Source organism: Furipterus horrens, unplaced genomic scaffold (assembly GCF_987537825.1).
Source record: "Furipterus horrens unplaced genomic scaffold, mFurHor1.1.pri manual_scaffold_17, whole genome shotgun sequence".
Lineage (NCBI taxonomy): Eukaryota > Metazoa > Chordata > Mammalia > Chiroptera > Furipteridae > Furipterus > Furipterus horrens.
The window spans coordinates 116,017,526-116,033,549 of record NW_028327187.1 but is presented as its reverse complement, the minus strand read 5'-3'; the positions used below and the strand labels follow the sequence as shown (position 1 = coordinate 116,033,549).

Genomic DNA, 16,024 nt, shown 5'->3' with positions numbered 1-16,024 from the left:
AAGGGCGTAGTTCTGTCGGAAGTGGGAACGGAAATAATTGGCATGATTTCAAAAGATGCGCTAGTAAGCACCAGTCGCTTCTGCTGGATCAGTTTCTCTGGTGCTCTTCGAATTGAGAGACATGTAGCCACAGGGAACTGTGTCCCTGCAGTTGGTGTTAACGCAGCTTCTACTTCGTGCCAGGACCTATCAGCTTATAGCTCATGTGGAAAAGCAAACTGCCATTGTAGTGAATATTCCAGCTGATGGCTTGTGCACAAAGCAGGGCCTGGGCTTCAACCCTCCTCATCTTGACCTCATCTTGACCTCGTCTGCTTTTCTAAGCCAACCTCCAGGAACTTAACTTCCTCAGGTTTAAGAGAAGATCAAAAACAAGGTCTCTCATTCCTGAAGTTCAGCCCATTTAATGAACTTATTTGCACGCCAGAGCTGCTGTAGACATTCTGTTCGGTGAGCACTAGATAATTTGTATAGCATAGTGGATGTCGAGCAGGGTGTTTTTTTTTTTTTTTGGCTGCCAGGGAGATACTTGGCAATGTCTGTCTGGAGGCATTTTTGGTGTTCACAACTGAGGGGGCTGGCGGGAGGTGCTACTGCCACCTAGTGGGTGCAGGCCAGAGATGCTGCTCAACACCCTACGGTGCACAGGACAGCCGCCACCACAGACAATGAGCCAGCCCAGAAGTCAGTATTGAGGCTCAGAAATCCTGGTCATGTTGCGTTGAATGGTTGAGCAGCGAAGGGGAGAAATAAAATGGTGAATACAAAACCAGGGAAGTGTTGTGGAAACAGCTTTGGACTAGCAGCTCAGAGACCCAGAATCGGTTCCCCGCCCTGTTGACTTGCTGCCTGGGTGACCTTCAGCGCATCCCTGGTGGACGGGGCTGAATCTTAGCTTCCCTGCCCTGGAAAGAGGTGATCTTGATGGGCTCTTCCGTTTACCACCATTCTCTTAACCCATGGGGTTTTATCTATAACCATGCTGGTTACTACATACATATAAATATAAACAATAGTCTCTGTTAACACTTATGTACTTAATCAGCCCTGGGGCTTTTGGCATCTCTATCATTTTGTGTCCTCCCCTGCGTGTTTGCAAACACGCGTTTTATATGTCCAGATGCAGTGTAAACATACAGACTTTGTTGCTGCTCATAATCACAAGTTCAGGGCTCTGGGGTTATTCCTTTCAGTCCCCAAAAGAAAATGCAAAAAGGGACTGAATTTATCTGTTGTCACTGAAGCCCAATTTCTCAGTGTCCCTGCCTCCCTGCCTCCCACGCCAACTTCCCTTGAACGGTTGACATACAAAAGTATCAGCCTCATTTTGCAGAAAATTCACACAAGGCCCAAGGACCCTTTGGGGCCAGAGGAAAGACAGGGTGGGAAAGAGAAGAGCTGATTTAATTTCTGATCCTGATTTCTTAATTTACCCTTTTCTGCTTTGTGGCCAGCAGGATAATTTACACTGACTGGTATTTGTGTATGCTGTGGTCAGATACTGCCACCTGGTGGCGTATTCTTGTGTGACACTGTCAGTCGACATCCTTACAGGCTAGAAATGACCCAACAAATGGGTCCCCATGGGGGCTCCTGGAGGGCTGGGTTGGGTAGCCAGCTTCAGGCGCGGACAAAGAGTGACTTCTTGCTTCCCTGATGCTGGTGGGCATGCCTGATCCCAGAGGCGTCATAGCTTCCTAAAGCTGGCGAGGGTCGCAGCACACGTGTCACCCTACCCTTCATTTATGAAGCCCAAGGTCACAGAGTTCCCTCCGGCTTTCCATTCCAGTCAGACGAGGAACAGTACAGTCCAAGTTTGACCTCAAGCAACTTTTAGTTAGATAAAATTTTAGTAAGCTAAAATCCAAAGTTGCTCAAACCTGTGGTACGAGGCAAGCCCTAAGATATAATTTCTTCTGTTCTGTTTTAGCCCAGTTTCAAGGAATAGAAGGCAGTACAGAGAAATATGGGAACAGATTGTAATCTCTAACATTTTTTACATTTCTACTAGTTTGATCTTCCCTGAATTTTAAAAGTCAAATGTTTCATCATTTCGAAATACTTTCCAGTTTTTATTTCCCATTGGTATTTGCTAATCTAAAGTCACGAGAACCTTGACTTTGCTTATCTGTTCCTTGATGTTTTTATGATGCTCACAGTGTTTAAAATTGTTGGCTGAAATTCTGAAATTTTTTCACTTTGTACCTCTTTTTTTATCTCTTTTCTCATGCAACTCGACAGAAACGCTCACTGTAAGTGACCTTGGAGTTTTCCTTTACCTTGTTGGTCAGGCTGTGGCACGTCTTTGTGCAGTGAATCAATGTCTTCAGGATGATTGGGATGTGGCCAAGAGGGCATAGCTCATAGTTATACTTTAATGAAGTTCAGTAATTGTCATTATTATTATTTGAATATTAATATTTATCATGCCTGCTATAGTTATATAAGAAAGAACCTGTCTAAAAACTTGAAGTCTCTATTCTTCTATATATTTTCCCCAGATTTTTAATGGCTTCCATTATTTTAATATGCTGGGTGGCAGCTTTGCTTATGGTATGATTGTCATGATATCTTTTTCCTTTCTGTCAAGCAACGTTGATGTCCTTAGGTCTCAGTGTCTGTATGTATGTCTGTTTTTAATGATGAAAAAGGTCAGATTTAAAAAATGACTGTTTGGAAGCTTGTTTATTCCTGCCTTGGCTGGCATTGCTCCCATGGTCCATCTCGTTGCCCCGCAGCCTGAGTATGTGAGTGGGGGGGGTCTGCTCTGCACTTCCCTCTGTCACCTCTGCTTCCGATTGCTCCATGGTTTCAGTGGCTGAGCCTGGGGTCTCTGAGGAGTAATTCCTTCATTTCCTTTGTCTTCATCCAGCTTCCTTACAACGAGAGAGAAACTTGGTCAGAGGCCCACCATCAGGTTAATCAGACGTGCTCATGGCACGGTGTTAAAGGGATATAAGGCTGTGTTGGAGCCGTGCCGGGCGTCAGGGCCGGGAGTGGCAATAGCAGTTTTCGTCTTCTGGGATCTGTGCATTAAACCGAGGGGTTCCACCTGCAATTCAGAACTGGGAACGTCGGATTCTTCCGGATGGCAGGGGGGAGAAGATGAGCAGGACTTGGGGAGCCCGATCTATAGTTTGAGAGTCGGTGCCCCTGGCCACCCCAGATGAAGGTGGCTTCTGTCCCTGAGCAGAGGAGGAGCTGCCAGTCCCCAGGCTTGGCACTGCAGTTGAGAGTGTGAGACCAAGGACCCCGGCCCCATCTGTTTTGTGTATTGTGGAGCGTGTTTGGGTTTATCTTGTGTGTGAATAGTCATTTGGTTGAAAAGGAAGATGCTCATTGGTAGACTAGTCATTTCACTCACGTTAGGGGTGCGCAGGTGTCTAGATTGTCCATTTCTAGAGCTTAGATGGCTGAGGAATAGCCCAGAGACAACAGAGGAGGTGCATTATTAACAGGAAGCACCAGCACGTCAGAGTGAGGCTCTGTGTGCACCCAGTGCCCGGGGCCATATCCATCCATGATGGGCCTGTCTTGTATCGGGTTTGTTCAAAGGATCCTGGTGCTATGAGGGAAGGAGTAGGAACAGGGGAGGAAGTGCTGAGAGGAAAGATGTCAGTGGCTATCTCTGGTTCTTGATTAAAATGGATAAGAGGCAAAAAGCAACTGCATAGAAGTGGTAGCTTTCTAACCCCAGGAAAGCAATCTGTGGAGCGAAGCTGGGGTGCCGAGGATAGACATTCAAGGGCATGTTTTCAAAGGCTGTGTCAGGGTTCAGCTGTGTCCTCTGCCTTGAAAGTCCCTACATTTTGTTAGGGTTTACTTAGATAATTTTTTAAGTTTTTGTTTTCCGATTACAAAACGCTAGTATATGTTTATTGTATACAATATGGAAAGTACCAAACAGCATAAAGAAAGAAATGAAAAATGCCTCCCCCCCTTGCCCTTGGAGAGGCAGCTACCGTTCGCTTTTAGGGTACCATGGCTTTCCTGGTCGTTTGCGTATGACGGTCTCTCGGAGTGCATTAGGCAGGGGCTCCCCGCTGACACCTCATGTTCTCTGCTCTCATTTAGGGGGTGAGAAGAGATTTGTAACAGTGTAAGGAGCTTTTAAAGAAGTAGCCAGAAGTCTATTTCTTTGATTTTTCAGTGTTTACAAAAAAGTTGAGTGCAGCATATGTAAACATGTGTGTGTACATAATGACGTGTCTCTGGAACACAGTAACTGGGTATGTGCTCAAACGCAGACTTCACTGCTTGGCACCACGGTCCCCGGCCTCCTGTGCTGTCTCCTCCTGACCCTGTATGTCTCTCATTTGTAGCAGTGACTCTTCGAGAAGACGGCGCCAAGAGGTTGGACAGGAGAGCGCGCCGCATCTCGGCGTGCCCCTCGGATTACTCGCTGGCCACTGACAGTGGGGTGTTTGAGCCTGCCAGCAAAAGGTTAGAAGCTCACCTTACCACCTCCTTCTCCTTATGCAGCTGCCCCGCGGTCTTACTAATCAGCACAAAAGGGACCCGTCCCGAGCCTCCCGCATCCTGAGACTTGGTGTGTGCCCAAGTGGGGCTTTCTCTGGCTTCTCTGCACACCAGAGGTTGGGCCTTAGGAACCTGCAAAGAAAACTCCTCTGGCTTCTGCGTGGTGTTTGGCAGCTGGCCCTTATCCTGTGGTGCTAGGACTTTTCTCTCTGGCCCTGGCGGGTTTAAGGCTTAAGCTGAGTAGAACTGGAAAAGAGAATGCGTGTACGAGAGACCTGCCTGACCTGCTTTTCTAGAAAGGACACTCATTGGAGTGTCCTTTCCTGAGTCACTTTACAATGACAAAGCACCTTTTGGGATTTGGGGGTCACTTTACTGTCATTGTTCCATCTCACTTAGGGCACACCTTTTAGAAGTTCATTTTTGAACTTTGCTCCGAGTATCATGTGAGTACCACAGGTGGTTTTGGAAGGTATGCAAAATTGTTTTCTAAAACATACCAGTTCATAGGCAGGTACCTGGTGAGATGCATCATAGACCCAGGGACCTGCTGTGCCCTTGCAGTCACTTGAAGAACTTAGTTACACATGTCGCAATTTAATAAAGCTTCTCTCAGTATGAAGCACCCCTAACATGAGAGAGCATGCGCTAAACCTGCGGCCACTGCTTGTGTGTGGAGTAACCCCTGTGAATCTCCGGTTGTGCCCAGGACTGAAGATGCCCATGAGCCTGCACATGGAGATGCTTGCATTATGGAAGGGCCCCAGATCCACGTTGGGTTTTGGTGAGTACAGAAGACGCCTTCCCTGCTGCTTGTAAAGATGATCTGTAGATTGGGGCCTGTGGAGTGACTCACACCTCCACAGAGAGGCCAGGAGGGACAGAGGCACCCACATGATTGGGGGCTGCTCACTGCCCTAGATACCCTGAGGCCGCTGCAGCAGTCCCAGGTGAGGGGACACAGGTGGTAGGAAGGAGAGTCACAGCTGGGAACTGTCACCTCACGGAGCCAGAGCTTTGGGGCCCTGGGGAAGTTCTCACACGTCTCTGCACAGACTTGGTTCTGTGAGGTGCAGCGCAGACAGTGGGCCTGCCTCTTGCTCCGCAGGGCAAGTAGCCATCTCACTGGTTTGTGACGTGCGGCTTTTTGATTTCAAGTTAGTTTCAGTAGTGTTCACACTATAACCAGGCAGGATGTTCGCGTCCCAGGTTTTCTTTTGGTCACTCTTGTCATTCCCGTTGAGTGTTTCTCAGTGTTGCCTCTAGTGTCATTTGTGACCAGATCACTCTTTGTCGTGGGCGCTGTCCCGGCCACTGTGGGTTGGTGAGCAGCATCTCTGGTGTCCACCCACCAGATGCCAGTAACTCATCCTCTGTCCAGTCGTGACACCAAAACTGTCTCCAGACATGGCGTGTGTCCGCGGGGGGTGGGTGCGGCAGACTTGCCCTCAGTTGCGGGCCACGTTGATGAATTACCATTTCATTTTCTAGGCACGACAGTGGCAGCGAGTGTCTGCTCGTGAACGTGCTGCAACTGAAGAACTTTGCCGGGGTGGTCGTGAGGGAAGACTGCAAAATGTGAGCCCCCCCCCCCCCGGGCCGGCGAAGGCCTTCTCCACCCCCCGGGGCCCCTGGGGCTGCTGCCTGCGGTGCTGCTCGCTGGCCTGCTCCGCTCGGCAGTTTGGGTTGGGGAAATGACCGGTTTGGAGCCCGGATTTACAGCAAAACCAGGGACTGTGTGTCTTTAAAAGCAGGGCTGTAAGTTTTAAGAAGAGTCTGCTTTATTATTTGAGGCGGACAGATAACGGAGCTGGGCTGCTCACGTGCTGCGGTGATACCAGAAATGGGCCAGCTGCCTGTTATTGGCTGCATCTGGGCTTAACATGTCCACCCGGGTCACGGGCTGGGTGGCCACAAAGCCACACTCAGCGCTGTGAGCCAGCGAGGTGCCTGAAGAGGCCTCTGGCTGGGAAGCAGGGCTCCTTGTCTGACGGGAGGCAAGGGAAGTGTGACTTGTCACCAGTTGAGAGGTACTACCTCTGTGAGCTCTGCAGTGCGAGGCGGGTGCTGGGGGGGGGTTCCAGGTACCCAGGTAGGTGAGCACACCTGGAATGATGCATTCAAGTTCAATGCTACACCCGACTCCATGGGTCTCCTTTATAAACTAGTCTTCCGAAGGCCTTGGAAGCAGCCGGGGTACAAGTGGCTGAGGGCTCCCTGGGACTTTGTTTTCCCCACGGTGGACTTGGCATGTTCCCCAGCATTCTTGAGCCTCCCCTGTGTGCCAGCATCCACGCTGGCGTGGGCAGGGCAGGACCCAGCCCCAGAGGCCAGGCAGGCGGAGCTGGAGGAGGGAGCCAAGGCACATTGGGGACATCAGTGCAGATGTCCTCCCCAAAAGACGGGGAAGCAGAACCTTTAGTTGACTCCTCTCAGTCCTGACTACTGCCTTTGAAGCCTTCCTGTTTGTGGGCGGGTTTCCCCCTAACCTCCAGGGCCGGTTAAGTTCCTCGACCTTGGTCTTTGTGGCGAAAAGGAGTTTCTCCAGAAGACTTGGCAGCTGTGCCTGTGGGCGCTCAAAGAGGGCAGTGTGTGTGTATGTGCGCATGTGTGTGTGTGGTATCATGCAGACCGTCTACAGCCTGACTCTGTCTGCTTCTTTCTCCGCTCTGCTTCTAGACATATCCGTGTCTACTTGCCCCCTCTGGACTCCAGCACACCAGACACTTACTGCTCCAAGGCTGTGGAATTCCAGCCCCCCTTGGTATTTAATGATGTTTTCAGAATCCCTGTGCATCCAAGCACGTTGATGTTGAAGTCTCTTCAATTATATGTGTGCTCAGTGAATCCGCAGCTGCAGGAAGAACTGCTGGTATGGCCTGCGCATGCGCGAGCTCTCGCCCTCCGTGGACACATCCTGTCCTTTCCCCTCCCCTGCCTCCCTCCTTCCTTTCTTTGTCTTTCCATCGGTCTTCCTTTCTTTTTTTTTTAATCTCCCGTTCTTTCTTCATCCTTCTGTCTTGTCATTCTCTCTGTCTCTCTCTTAGTCTTTCTTTCTTTCTTTGTCCCCCTGCATTTCCCTCTTTCTCTGCTTTCTCTCTCTGTCTCCTTTCTTCCCTTTCTCCACTCTTTCCCTGTTTCCCTCCCGCCTTCCCTCTGTGTCTTCTCCTTCTGGTTTCTCGAGGTGGGTTGCTTAGAAACCAGCATGTTAAGAAGGGTCCCTGTAACAGGATGACAGAGCCAGTTATCTCGTCCTGTGTTTTATACTCGAAACATACTGTATTATTTCAAGTAATCCTTGCAAAAGTCCTACTCAACAGCTTCTAAGTTATCCCCATGTTTAGTCGAGGGAACTAAGTAGGGCAGACACATTTGGCAAATAAAAATATAGGAAGGTCAGTTAAATGTGAATTTCAAATAAACTATGGGTACTTGGTTCGTATGTTTCATACAGGATTTGGGGCATACTGCTGCTTAAGAGAAAAGTTGCTCATTTGCCATTCAGACTTACCCAGATGGCCCTACATTTGTGTCCTGGCGGTTGGTCTCCAGTCCCCTGGCCAGTCACTGCTTGGCCAGGACGTGGAGGCCAGAGTGCTTTCTTTGCAAGGTTGCGATATTGCCCTTACGTCCTTGCCCCTCAGCAGCAGAATTAGGGATTGTAGAGTTCCGCCAGGGCTCTGCGACTTCAAACATTCCTGAGACCATCAATCCCACTCATCAAGTAATAGACCCTGAGCGCAGCCCACCATTTCAGGTTGGCCATTGTCTGCCCCTGTTCCCCTTCTGGCATTTTCTGACTGAGCTGAACAAGCAGTTGAGAAGCTGCTCCTGTCCCCATTACGCTCCTCTGTGACCACTTTCATTGAATGGCAGTGAAACATTTTACCTCCTTTCTGGTCAGGTTTGAGGGGGCGATTTTCATGTTTTAGAAGATTCCCGTTGGTTGTTAAGGTGAAACCACTCAGTGCCTGTTCTGCCTTTTTTTTTTTTTTTTTTTTTTAAACAACCACACAGGGCATTTCTCAAATAAACTTGGCCAGCTGTAACAGCCTGAGCGAGATGCACCGGTGCTGGTACCCAGTGCAGGTGTTCACCAGCCCCGAGCTGCCCAGGATGAGGGAGGGCCCGCGGGCCGAGAGAAGCGGTGCCCGGGACCGTGTGCACGCCACTGCTGCTGCCTCCACTGCTGCTGCCACTGCCGCTGCTGCCACCGCTGCTGCTGTCACTGCCGCTGCCGCCGCCGCCGCCGCCACCGCTGCCACCTCCTGCACTGCCTCTGCTGACTCTGGGAAGACGGTGCGTGTGTCTGGCCTCCAGAGCAGCTTGCTCTTGCTTCCTGACTGGCTTTTACTGGGGGAGGTCCTCTCTGAGAAGCGTCTGTGTAGGCTTAGTCTTTGAACATAGTGGTGAGGCAGCAGATTTCCGAGGGAATTCATATAAATGGGAGGTGTACATGTGCGTGGCCATTCATGATCGTGTTTCTGAACATAAACGTGCTCATGATCATGGGTAGCACGTTGGTGGTTTTTACATTTGAGCCTATCGCTGTTAACGGTGGGGTGGACTTCTTCCCACTGGAAAGCAGTGAAGGGTTGCCACCAGCCTGGAGGAAGGGACCTCACTGAAGGGTGGGCCCCGTGCCTGCCGGTCTGAGCTGGTTCTCAGCTATGTGCCTGTCATCCCGCAGGACGCAGTGATGGTGCTGCTGGCTAGAACGACAGCCCAGCTGCAGGCGGTGGAGAGAGAGTTGGCCGAGGAGCGGGTGAAGATGGTGTACACGGAGGAGGAGGCCCTGGAGATGGACCGCAAGGAAGAGCAGGCCGAGGCCGTGTCCGAGCGGTAAGGCTCCTGGGAGCTGTCAGGGAGGCGGGGTGCCTTTTGCGGGGACGAGGCCATTGCTCTGTCTCTCAGCCATGGTCCTGGGAGGAGCCGCATCTCATGCGTGTCTCTACAGAATGTGCTGGGCGACTGCTCAGAGAAGTTGGGATTCTCATGAGGAACTGAATGCTGACCTGGATGAGGGCAGAACCTTGACCTCTCTCCCTTGCTCTCTGTGTAGGCTTTTCACCTCCTCCTCCTGTTCCGGGATTTCTCATAAAGAGCGGGACTATTGAATGACCCCAGTCTGCTGGGGGTGAATACGATAAAGTCCCTTTAAGGTTTTTTTTGTAACAGCTGTATTGAGATACAATCTATCCGCCCTATAATTCGCCCATTTAAAGTGGACAGTTCAGTGGCCTTTTGTCCAGGCAGAGTTGTGCCACCATCACCATAATCAATTTCATCAGGCCAAAGGGAAAGCCCGTACCCATTAGCCGTCACCCCCTCCCCTCCTTCCCCAGCCCCTGGCAACTGGTAACCTGGCCACCTCTGTGGGTCTGCCTGGTCTGGGCATTTCATCTAAGTGGGACCGTGCGATGGCCCTTTCCCTTTTCCTGGAAGCGGCCTGCTGGTGAGCCCTTGAGTCGGTGTAGACTTGCCTGCCGAGGAATAATTCAGGGGCCCAACACCTCGAGTGGACTGGCCTCTGTCTGAGCATTTCCATGCTTTTCCGTAGAGAGCGTCATATTTCTACAGCATCCCCTTTCTTCCTGTAGCTCTTCCAGAATTTATTTGAGAGGCATTTCTTTCATGGAGGGAAGTGTATGGCCGAGGGGGACAGGACTGTATTCAGGGCCAGGCAGGAAGCTGCGAGAAGCCTGGGGAGGGTTTTCAGGAGGCTAGCATCATCAGCGCATGCAATTGGGGGGTGAAGACAGACAGAGCCTGTTCACAAATGTCCTTGTAGCATTCGTTGTCTTACCTGGAAAACGTAAGTGCACTTTTATAAGCCAAGTAGCCGTCTGCAATGACTGGGAGCAGATACGGGGCGCCTCTGCTGCTGCGCTCTGCATGCATCAGTGTTCCGTGCGCTTTGCAATGTGCACCCTTAGGAGCTGGCAGGCTGATTCGGTGGACAGCGGCTGTAGCAGCTGCGCCCAGACCAGTCCCCCGCACCCGGAACCTGGCGCAACTGTGGACTCCAAGCCCGGACAGCCACTGGCGGGACAGGCAGATGCTTACAGCCGTGACAAACCTCAGCCCCTTTCTCTAAAGGTAAGCACGAAATGTCAAGGGGGTCTGTGGAACCCCAGACGCTTTGCCGCCCAGCACCTGGCAGGCGGAACCGCGGGCGTCGGCAGGTAGTAGGGTGAAAGGGAAGTGAAGCTGACAGGCTCGGACGCAGGGGTAGAACGCCACACACGGCTGACCGACAGAGAGCCTGGTGACACTGGCTGCAATGCACAGTGCCGTTGCGTTAGGGCCTGCAGTGACGGCGTCGTTTTGCTGAGAGCCAAGGAAAAGCAGGGGCTGCCTTACCATCAGTGAAGAGGACCATAGAAATGTTTGTCAACTTTAAATTTAAAAGAAAGGACAACTACAGCTAAAAAAGATTGACTTTACCTCCTTCACATGCCTGGTGATGACCCAGTCCCATCTCTAGTCTCACCTCCAGGGCCAAGCGCGGCACAGGCAATTTTTGGGGTCACACAGTTTTGAACTCTTGCTTTTCTCCCTTCGGGACGTTAAGAATAGCTAAGCATCCTTTTGCCCTTTTTCTTCACCTGATCTTAGTTGTGTCCATCTTTAGGGAGGTCATCTTTCAGGCTTGCAGTGACAAGTGTCTAAGGGAACCAGTGCAGTTGGAAGACACCTTATCAATGCCTTATTGAAACTTTGCTCTCAAACTGTTTAGCTCACTCCCAACCCAAATACTCAGAGAAGTGATATCTGCCCCCTTGGCAGCTTCCCAGGCCACAGCGCACGCGTGTTGCGGCCAGGCAGCGACCGTTGCTGCTGTCTGACTTCCGAACCACTTCGAAAGCACTGGCCCAGGTCATGGCGAGAGGCTGTGGGAACCCAGTTTGGGGTGGCCCGCTCCTTTACCTTTTCACCTTAAAATGCTTAAAGTCTATATAAAAGTTGTTGGAATAATACAATGAATACCTGTACAGACTTCACCTGGACTCCTTGATAGTTATTCCCCGCGTTTGCATTCTCTCTTTCCGTGTGGATGTGGGCAGGTGCTAGCCATTGCAGAGGCCACTGCGAAGAAAATACGGAAAGTCCTGCCCTCGGGGCAGGCAGGCAACAGACCAGTAAATTAGTCAAAGGTGCTACTAGAGGAGGAGGGGTTCACTTTTTAGAAAGATTTACCATCTTAGAAAGGATTGACGTTTAGAAATACAAATTTGCATTTATGTTTTGGAAAGATCAGGATTGTAAAATGGTGCAGCCACTGTGGAAAGCAGGATGGAGGTTCCTCAGAAAATTAAACACAACCACCAGATCACCCAGCCATCCCACTACGGGATATATCCAAAACATTGAAAGCAGGTCTCCGAGAGATATTTTCACATTCATGTTCATAGCAGCATTATTTACAGTAGCCAAGACGTGTGACCACCCCGTGTCCATTGATGGATGAATGGATAAAGAAAACGTGGTGTGTGTGTATGATAAAATATCAGCCTCAAAAAGGAAATCACTTCACATGCTACAAATGGATGAACTTCGAAGACATTTTGCTAAGTGAAGTAGGCCAGTCACAAGAGGACGGATTCTGGATGAGTGCACTACTTTGAAGTGCCCTGGAGTAGTTAAATTCATGGAGATCAGAAGTAGGTGGTGGGTCCCAGGGGCTCGGGGAAGGGACGTGGGGAGTCACTGTTCAGTGGGGACAGAGTTTTCGTTTGGTAACATGAAAGGACTCTAGGTCTATTTCTCAACAATGTGCATATATTTGGCGTCATTGAGCTGTATACTGAAAACGTGTTAAGGCGGTAAATTTCGTGTTATGTGTTTTTCACAAGAAAAGAGAAAGGTTGTGGAAGTGTCATGGAAAGGGTGATTTTTGAGCCGAGGCCTTAAGGAAGAGGCCTGGGAGGCTTGTGCAGGGATAGGGGTGGGCATTCAGGTAGAGGAAGCTGCAGGGGCAGTGATGGTGCGGAGAGGTGGACGTGGCGGCCCTGGAGCTGAGGAGAGGAAGTGAGGGGGCCCGCTCAGGACTTGCTGTTTTTCTGAGAAAGTTGAGAAACTGGTGGATGGTTTGAATCCAGGATGACATCACCTGACTTCAGTTTCTTTGTTGGTTTTTTTCTAAAGCAAGTTATTGACACGAAATTCACATAAGATGAAATGAACCATTTCAAAGTGAACAGTTCAGTGGCATTGAGGATAGTCACAGTGTTGTCCAACCACAACCTCTGTCTGGTTCCAAAACACTTCTGTCACCCCAAAGTGAAGCCCCATACCCATAAGCAGTCACCCCCAGCCCCTGGCAACCACCGGTCTGCTTCTGCAAATTGGATTTGCCAATTCTGGCTGTTTCGTGTAAATAGAATCACATGATATGTGGCTTTTGGTGTCGGGCTTCTTTCACTCAGCCTGATGCTTTCTGGGCTCGTCTGTGCGCATTGCGGTGTCTCTGAGGACTTCAGCCCTTTCCCTAGCTGGGGAGTCTTGTCCATGCATGTTTGGACTGTTTTCACCTTTCGGCTATTCGAATAATGCTGCTGTGAAAATATTCTAGCGCAAATACTTGTTTTGTCCACAAAGGGAAGACTTGGACCTTTGTAGATCTAAGAAAAGACTTTTATGTGGGCCCAGCTGAGGACACACCCAGGAGCAGAGTTCTAAGAAGCCTTGAAACAGTGTCTGGCCTGAGGCAAGGGAGTGAGAGGACCTTCTATGGGCAGGAGGGCACAGAGAAGGACAGCTGTGTGTCAGCAGTTTGAGTGAGTCCCATACATTCAAGGAAACGGTCCGACCTCAGGGAGAGGGAATGTGCAGATAAGGTGGGGTCATCAAGTATCTGGAGTCAAGGAGTCATGGGAATGGGCCTGGAAGCAATTATTTTGAAACCTCTATCAGGATGTAGCAAGAACAGGCTCTGCCTCCTGTAATCATTTATCTTTGTAATTGGGGCTGTTTGAGGGTGTACGTGACTAGCCCCACGGAAGGCCTCGGGTAAGAGTTTGCTGTGTTCCCTTGGTGACCAGTCAGGTTGGAGCTGCTCACATGCCCTTTTCTTTCTCAGGAACAAACTCCTATTTTCCGGTCTTTGTGATGTACTCTCAGGAGAGGGATGGTTGTGTCTTGCTGTAGTTGTAGCGCGGTTGTCCTGGGTGCTGTGTAGAGAGGACGTGGAGGGGGGCAGGCACAGAATCGGGGAGGTGGATAAGATGCCTACCACCCTAATTGGGCACAAGACCACAGTGACCCAGATGGAGGATTGGTGACAGGTGGTCACAACATGCGTAATCTTGAATATAGAGCCAACAGGACTTGATCTTGGGCCAGATACACAGTGTGCAAAAGAGGACAGAGTCCAGGATGACATGAAGACTTTTTTTTTTTTTTTTTGCATGAAAACTGGCAAGTAGAGATCCTTGTCAGAGGAGGAGGGGTTGGGGGACATCAGAAATTCAGTTTTGGACGTTATGTGTTAAGTGTGAAATGGCAGAGCCCAAAGTGGCGGAGGCAGGGACACGGTTGTGCACGCAAAGTTGACTTCTGTGTTCTAGAAAAAGTCGTGGTAATGAATGAATTGCTGTCTAGGTTGATAAGGAAACCAACACCGAAGACCTCTTTCCAGAAGAAGTAGCGAGCCTTCCGAAGGAGCGGCCCAGCCGCAGGGCCCGTGGGTCGCCTTTCGTCCGCAGTAGCACAATTGTCCGTTCCCAGACGTTCTCGCCTGGGGCGCGAAGCCAGTATGTTTGCAGAGTAAGTTGGAATTCCTTTGCCACCAAAAAAAAAAAAAAAAAAAAAAAAGTTTCCTTCTTTCCCCCCCCTTGGTTGTGTTTTTATTTTTACTTTTTAAAAATATATATTTTATTTATTTATTTATTTTTCGAGAGAGGGCAAGGGAGGGAGAGAAACCTCAATGTGCGAGAAAGATTGGTTGCTTCTCGCGCGCTCCCAGCAGGGGATCTGGCCCGGCCCGCAACCCAGGCCTGTGCCCTGACTGGGAATGAACCGGTGACCCTTTGGTTCGCAGGCTCACGCTCGATCCAGCGAGCCACACCAGCCGGGGCTCCTTTTTACTCTTTGTGCTAAATGACGTGTGTGTTCTCACAGCTAATCCCAGTCAGTGAAGCGCATGCTTGTGTGGGTATGCAATCCATGCTGCACTCATCCCCCCTGGCTTGCCGCATGCATTTCTAACTGGATTTCTTCTGGATTCCAATCCCTTTCCTGCGAGGCTTTCAGTGCTGTGTACGCACCAACTCGAGGTCAGGAAGCAGGGTGACGCGTTTGTACATCAGTGGACGGGATAACGAATCAAAACGGAATATCCTGAGTGCGGTTGAGATCAGCAAGTCAGCTTGCTGCAGGTTGGAAGTCCTAAAGGGTAGCTGTGGCGGAGGCCCGGGGACGACAGCAGCCCCGAACACTTGGGCACTGAGGCCGCCAGTTCTGCCTCCCCACGTGTGAAGTGGTGCCCCATGGGTGGTGGTTGGGGGCCTTTACAAATGCTAATGCCTGAGTGCCACCCTCAAGGGCCATCACTGGTCACGCTGGGGCCTGGGCATCAGAGCTCTGGGATGCTTCCAGGTGATTCTAATGTGCTCACAGGATTTAGAACCCCAAAGAATTGGAGAGGGAGACCCAGTGCACTGTGCTCCTTGAAGAAGGGACAGCACATTGGAGGTTGGTAAGCAGTGGCACTGTGACCGTGACAGCACAGACTAGGACAGAGAAGGGATTTTTAAGCATAAATGGTTTGACACAGTGCCCCGAGGGGACATTGGACTGGGGAGAACTTTGACCGTTCCCACTCCTCTGAATTGGACTTGTTGAAGGGGCTGCCAGGGAGCTGGCTCCACTCGGGCAAAGCCGGAGTTATGTGATGCGACCTAAACAGGCCCTTGTACTTGCAGGAAACCTTGGCAGTGTGCTCAGGGATCAAGCCTGCCCTCAGGCTCAGTCACTTCCCAGGACTCACAGAACGCAAAAGCCAATACAGTGATATCTCAGCTAACGAAGATAATTTGTACCGGAGTCACATTCGTTAGCCGAAATGTGATTTCCCGTAGGTTTCTATAGGAAAACGTTTAATTCGTTCTGGATGCTGCCCACGGAGCGTGCACCGTGCTGACTCTGGTATGAGAGTAGCTTCTCTCTGCGGCGCTCTGGAAGCCGCCCTCTAGAAGGTCAAAGGATGGCTCTCTCTCACCTTCTGATGTACATCATCATCAAATCCGGAGCAGCTTATGTATCAAGCATCTCACTTCTCACTGTCTCGAACGTAAACAACCCAGTCGGGTCGGTGGGTCTCCCCTACGTCTGTGGTCAGCTCATTTGTTTGCGACACACACACACACGGAAAAGATAAGCTCCTGGTATGGCCCAAACATTCATGTTTGCTGCTTTATGTTAGCATGCACATCCACTAAAACATTTTTTAGCTGAGTCTGAAAACTGAAAAAAAATCTTCCTTAGCCGAAACGTTCGTTAGCATGGTCACTTGTTAGCCGAGGTATCACTGTATTACGTTTGT

At 50.3% G+C, this 16,024-nt stretch overlaps 1 protein-coding gene across 2 annotated transcripts in view; it reads left to right on the top strand.

The window, feature by feature from the left end:
• Positions 1-16,024, top strand: part of WWC3 (WWC family member 3) — a 109,671-nt gene that overhangs the window by 86,703 nt on the left and 6,944 nt on the right. Inside the window, exons 12-19 of one of the 2 annotated variants that reach the window (XM_090264518.1) lie at positions 4,323-4,443; positions 5,189-5,263; positions 5,971-6,057; positions 7,159-7,351; positions 8,497-8,736; positions 9,170-9,321; positions 10,416-10,578; positions 14,083-14,247. In XM_090264518.1, coding sequence (XP_090120644.1) covers positions 4,323-4,443; positions 5,189-5,263; positions 5,971-6,057; positions 7,159-7,351; positions 8,497-8,736; positions 9,170-9,321; positions 10,416-10,578; positions 14,083-14,247 — 1,196 coding nt within the window. Of the gene's footprint in view, positions 1-4,322; positions 4,444-5,188; positions 5,264-5,970; positions 6,058-7,158; positions 7,352-8,496; positions 8,779-9,169; positions 9,322-10,415; positions 10,579-14,082; positions 14,248-16,024 lie in introns of both variants that reach the window. The other variant, XM_090264517.1, reaches the window with a different exon arrangement.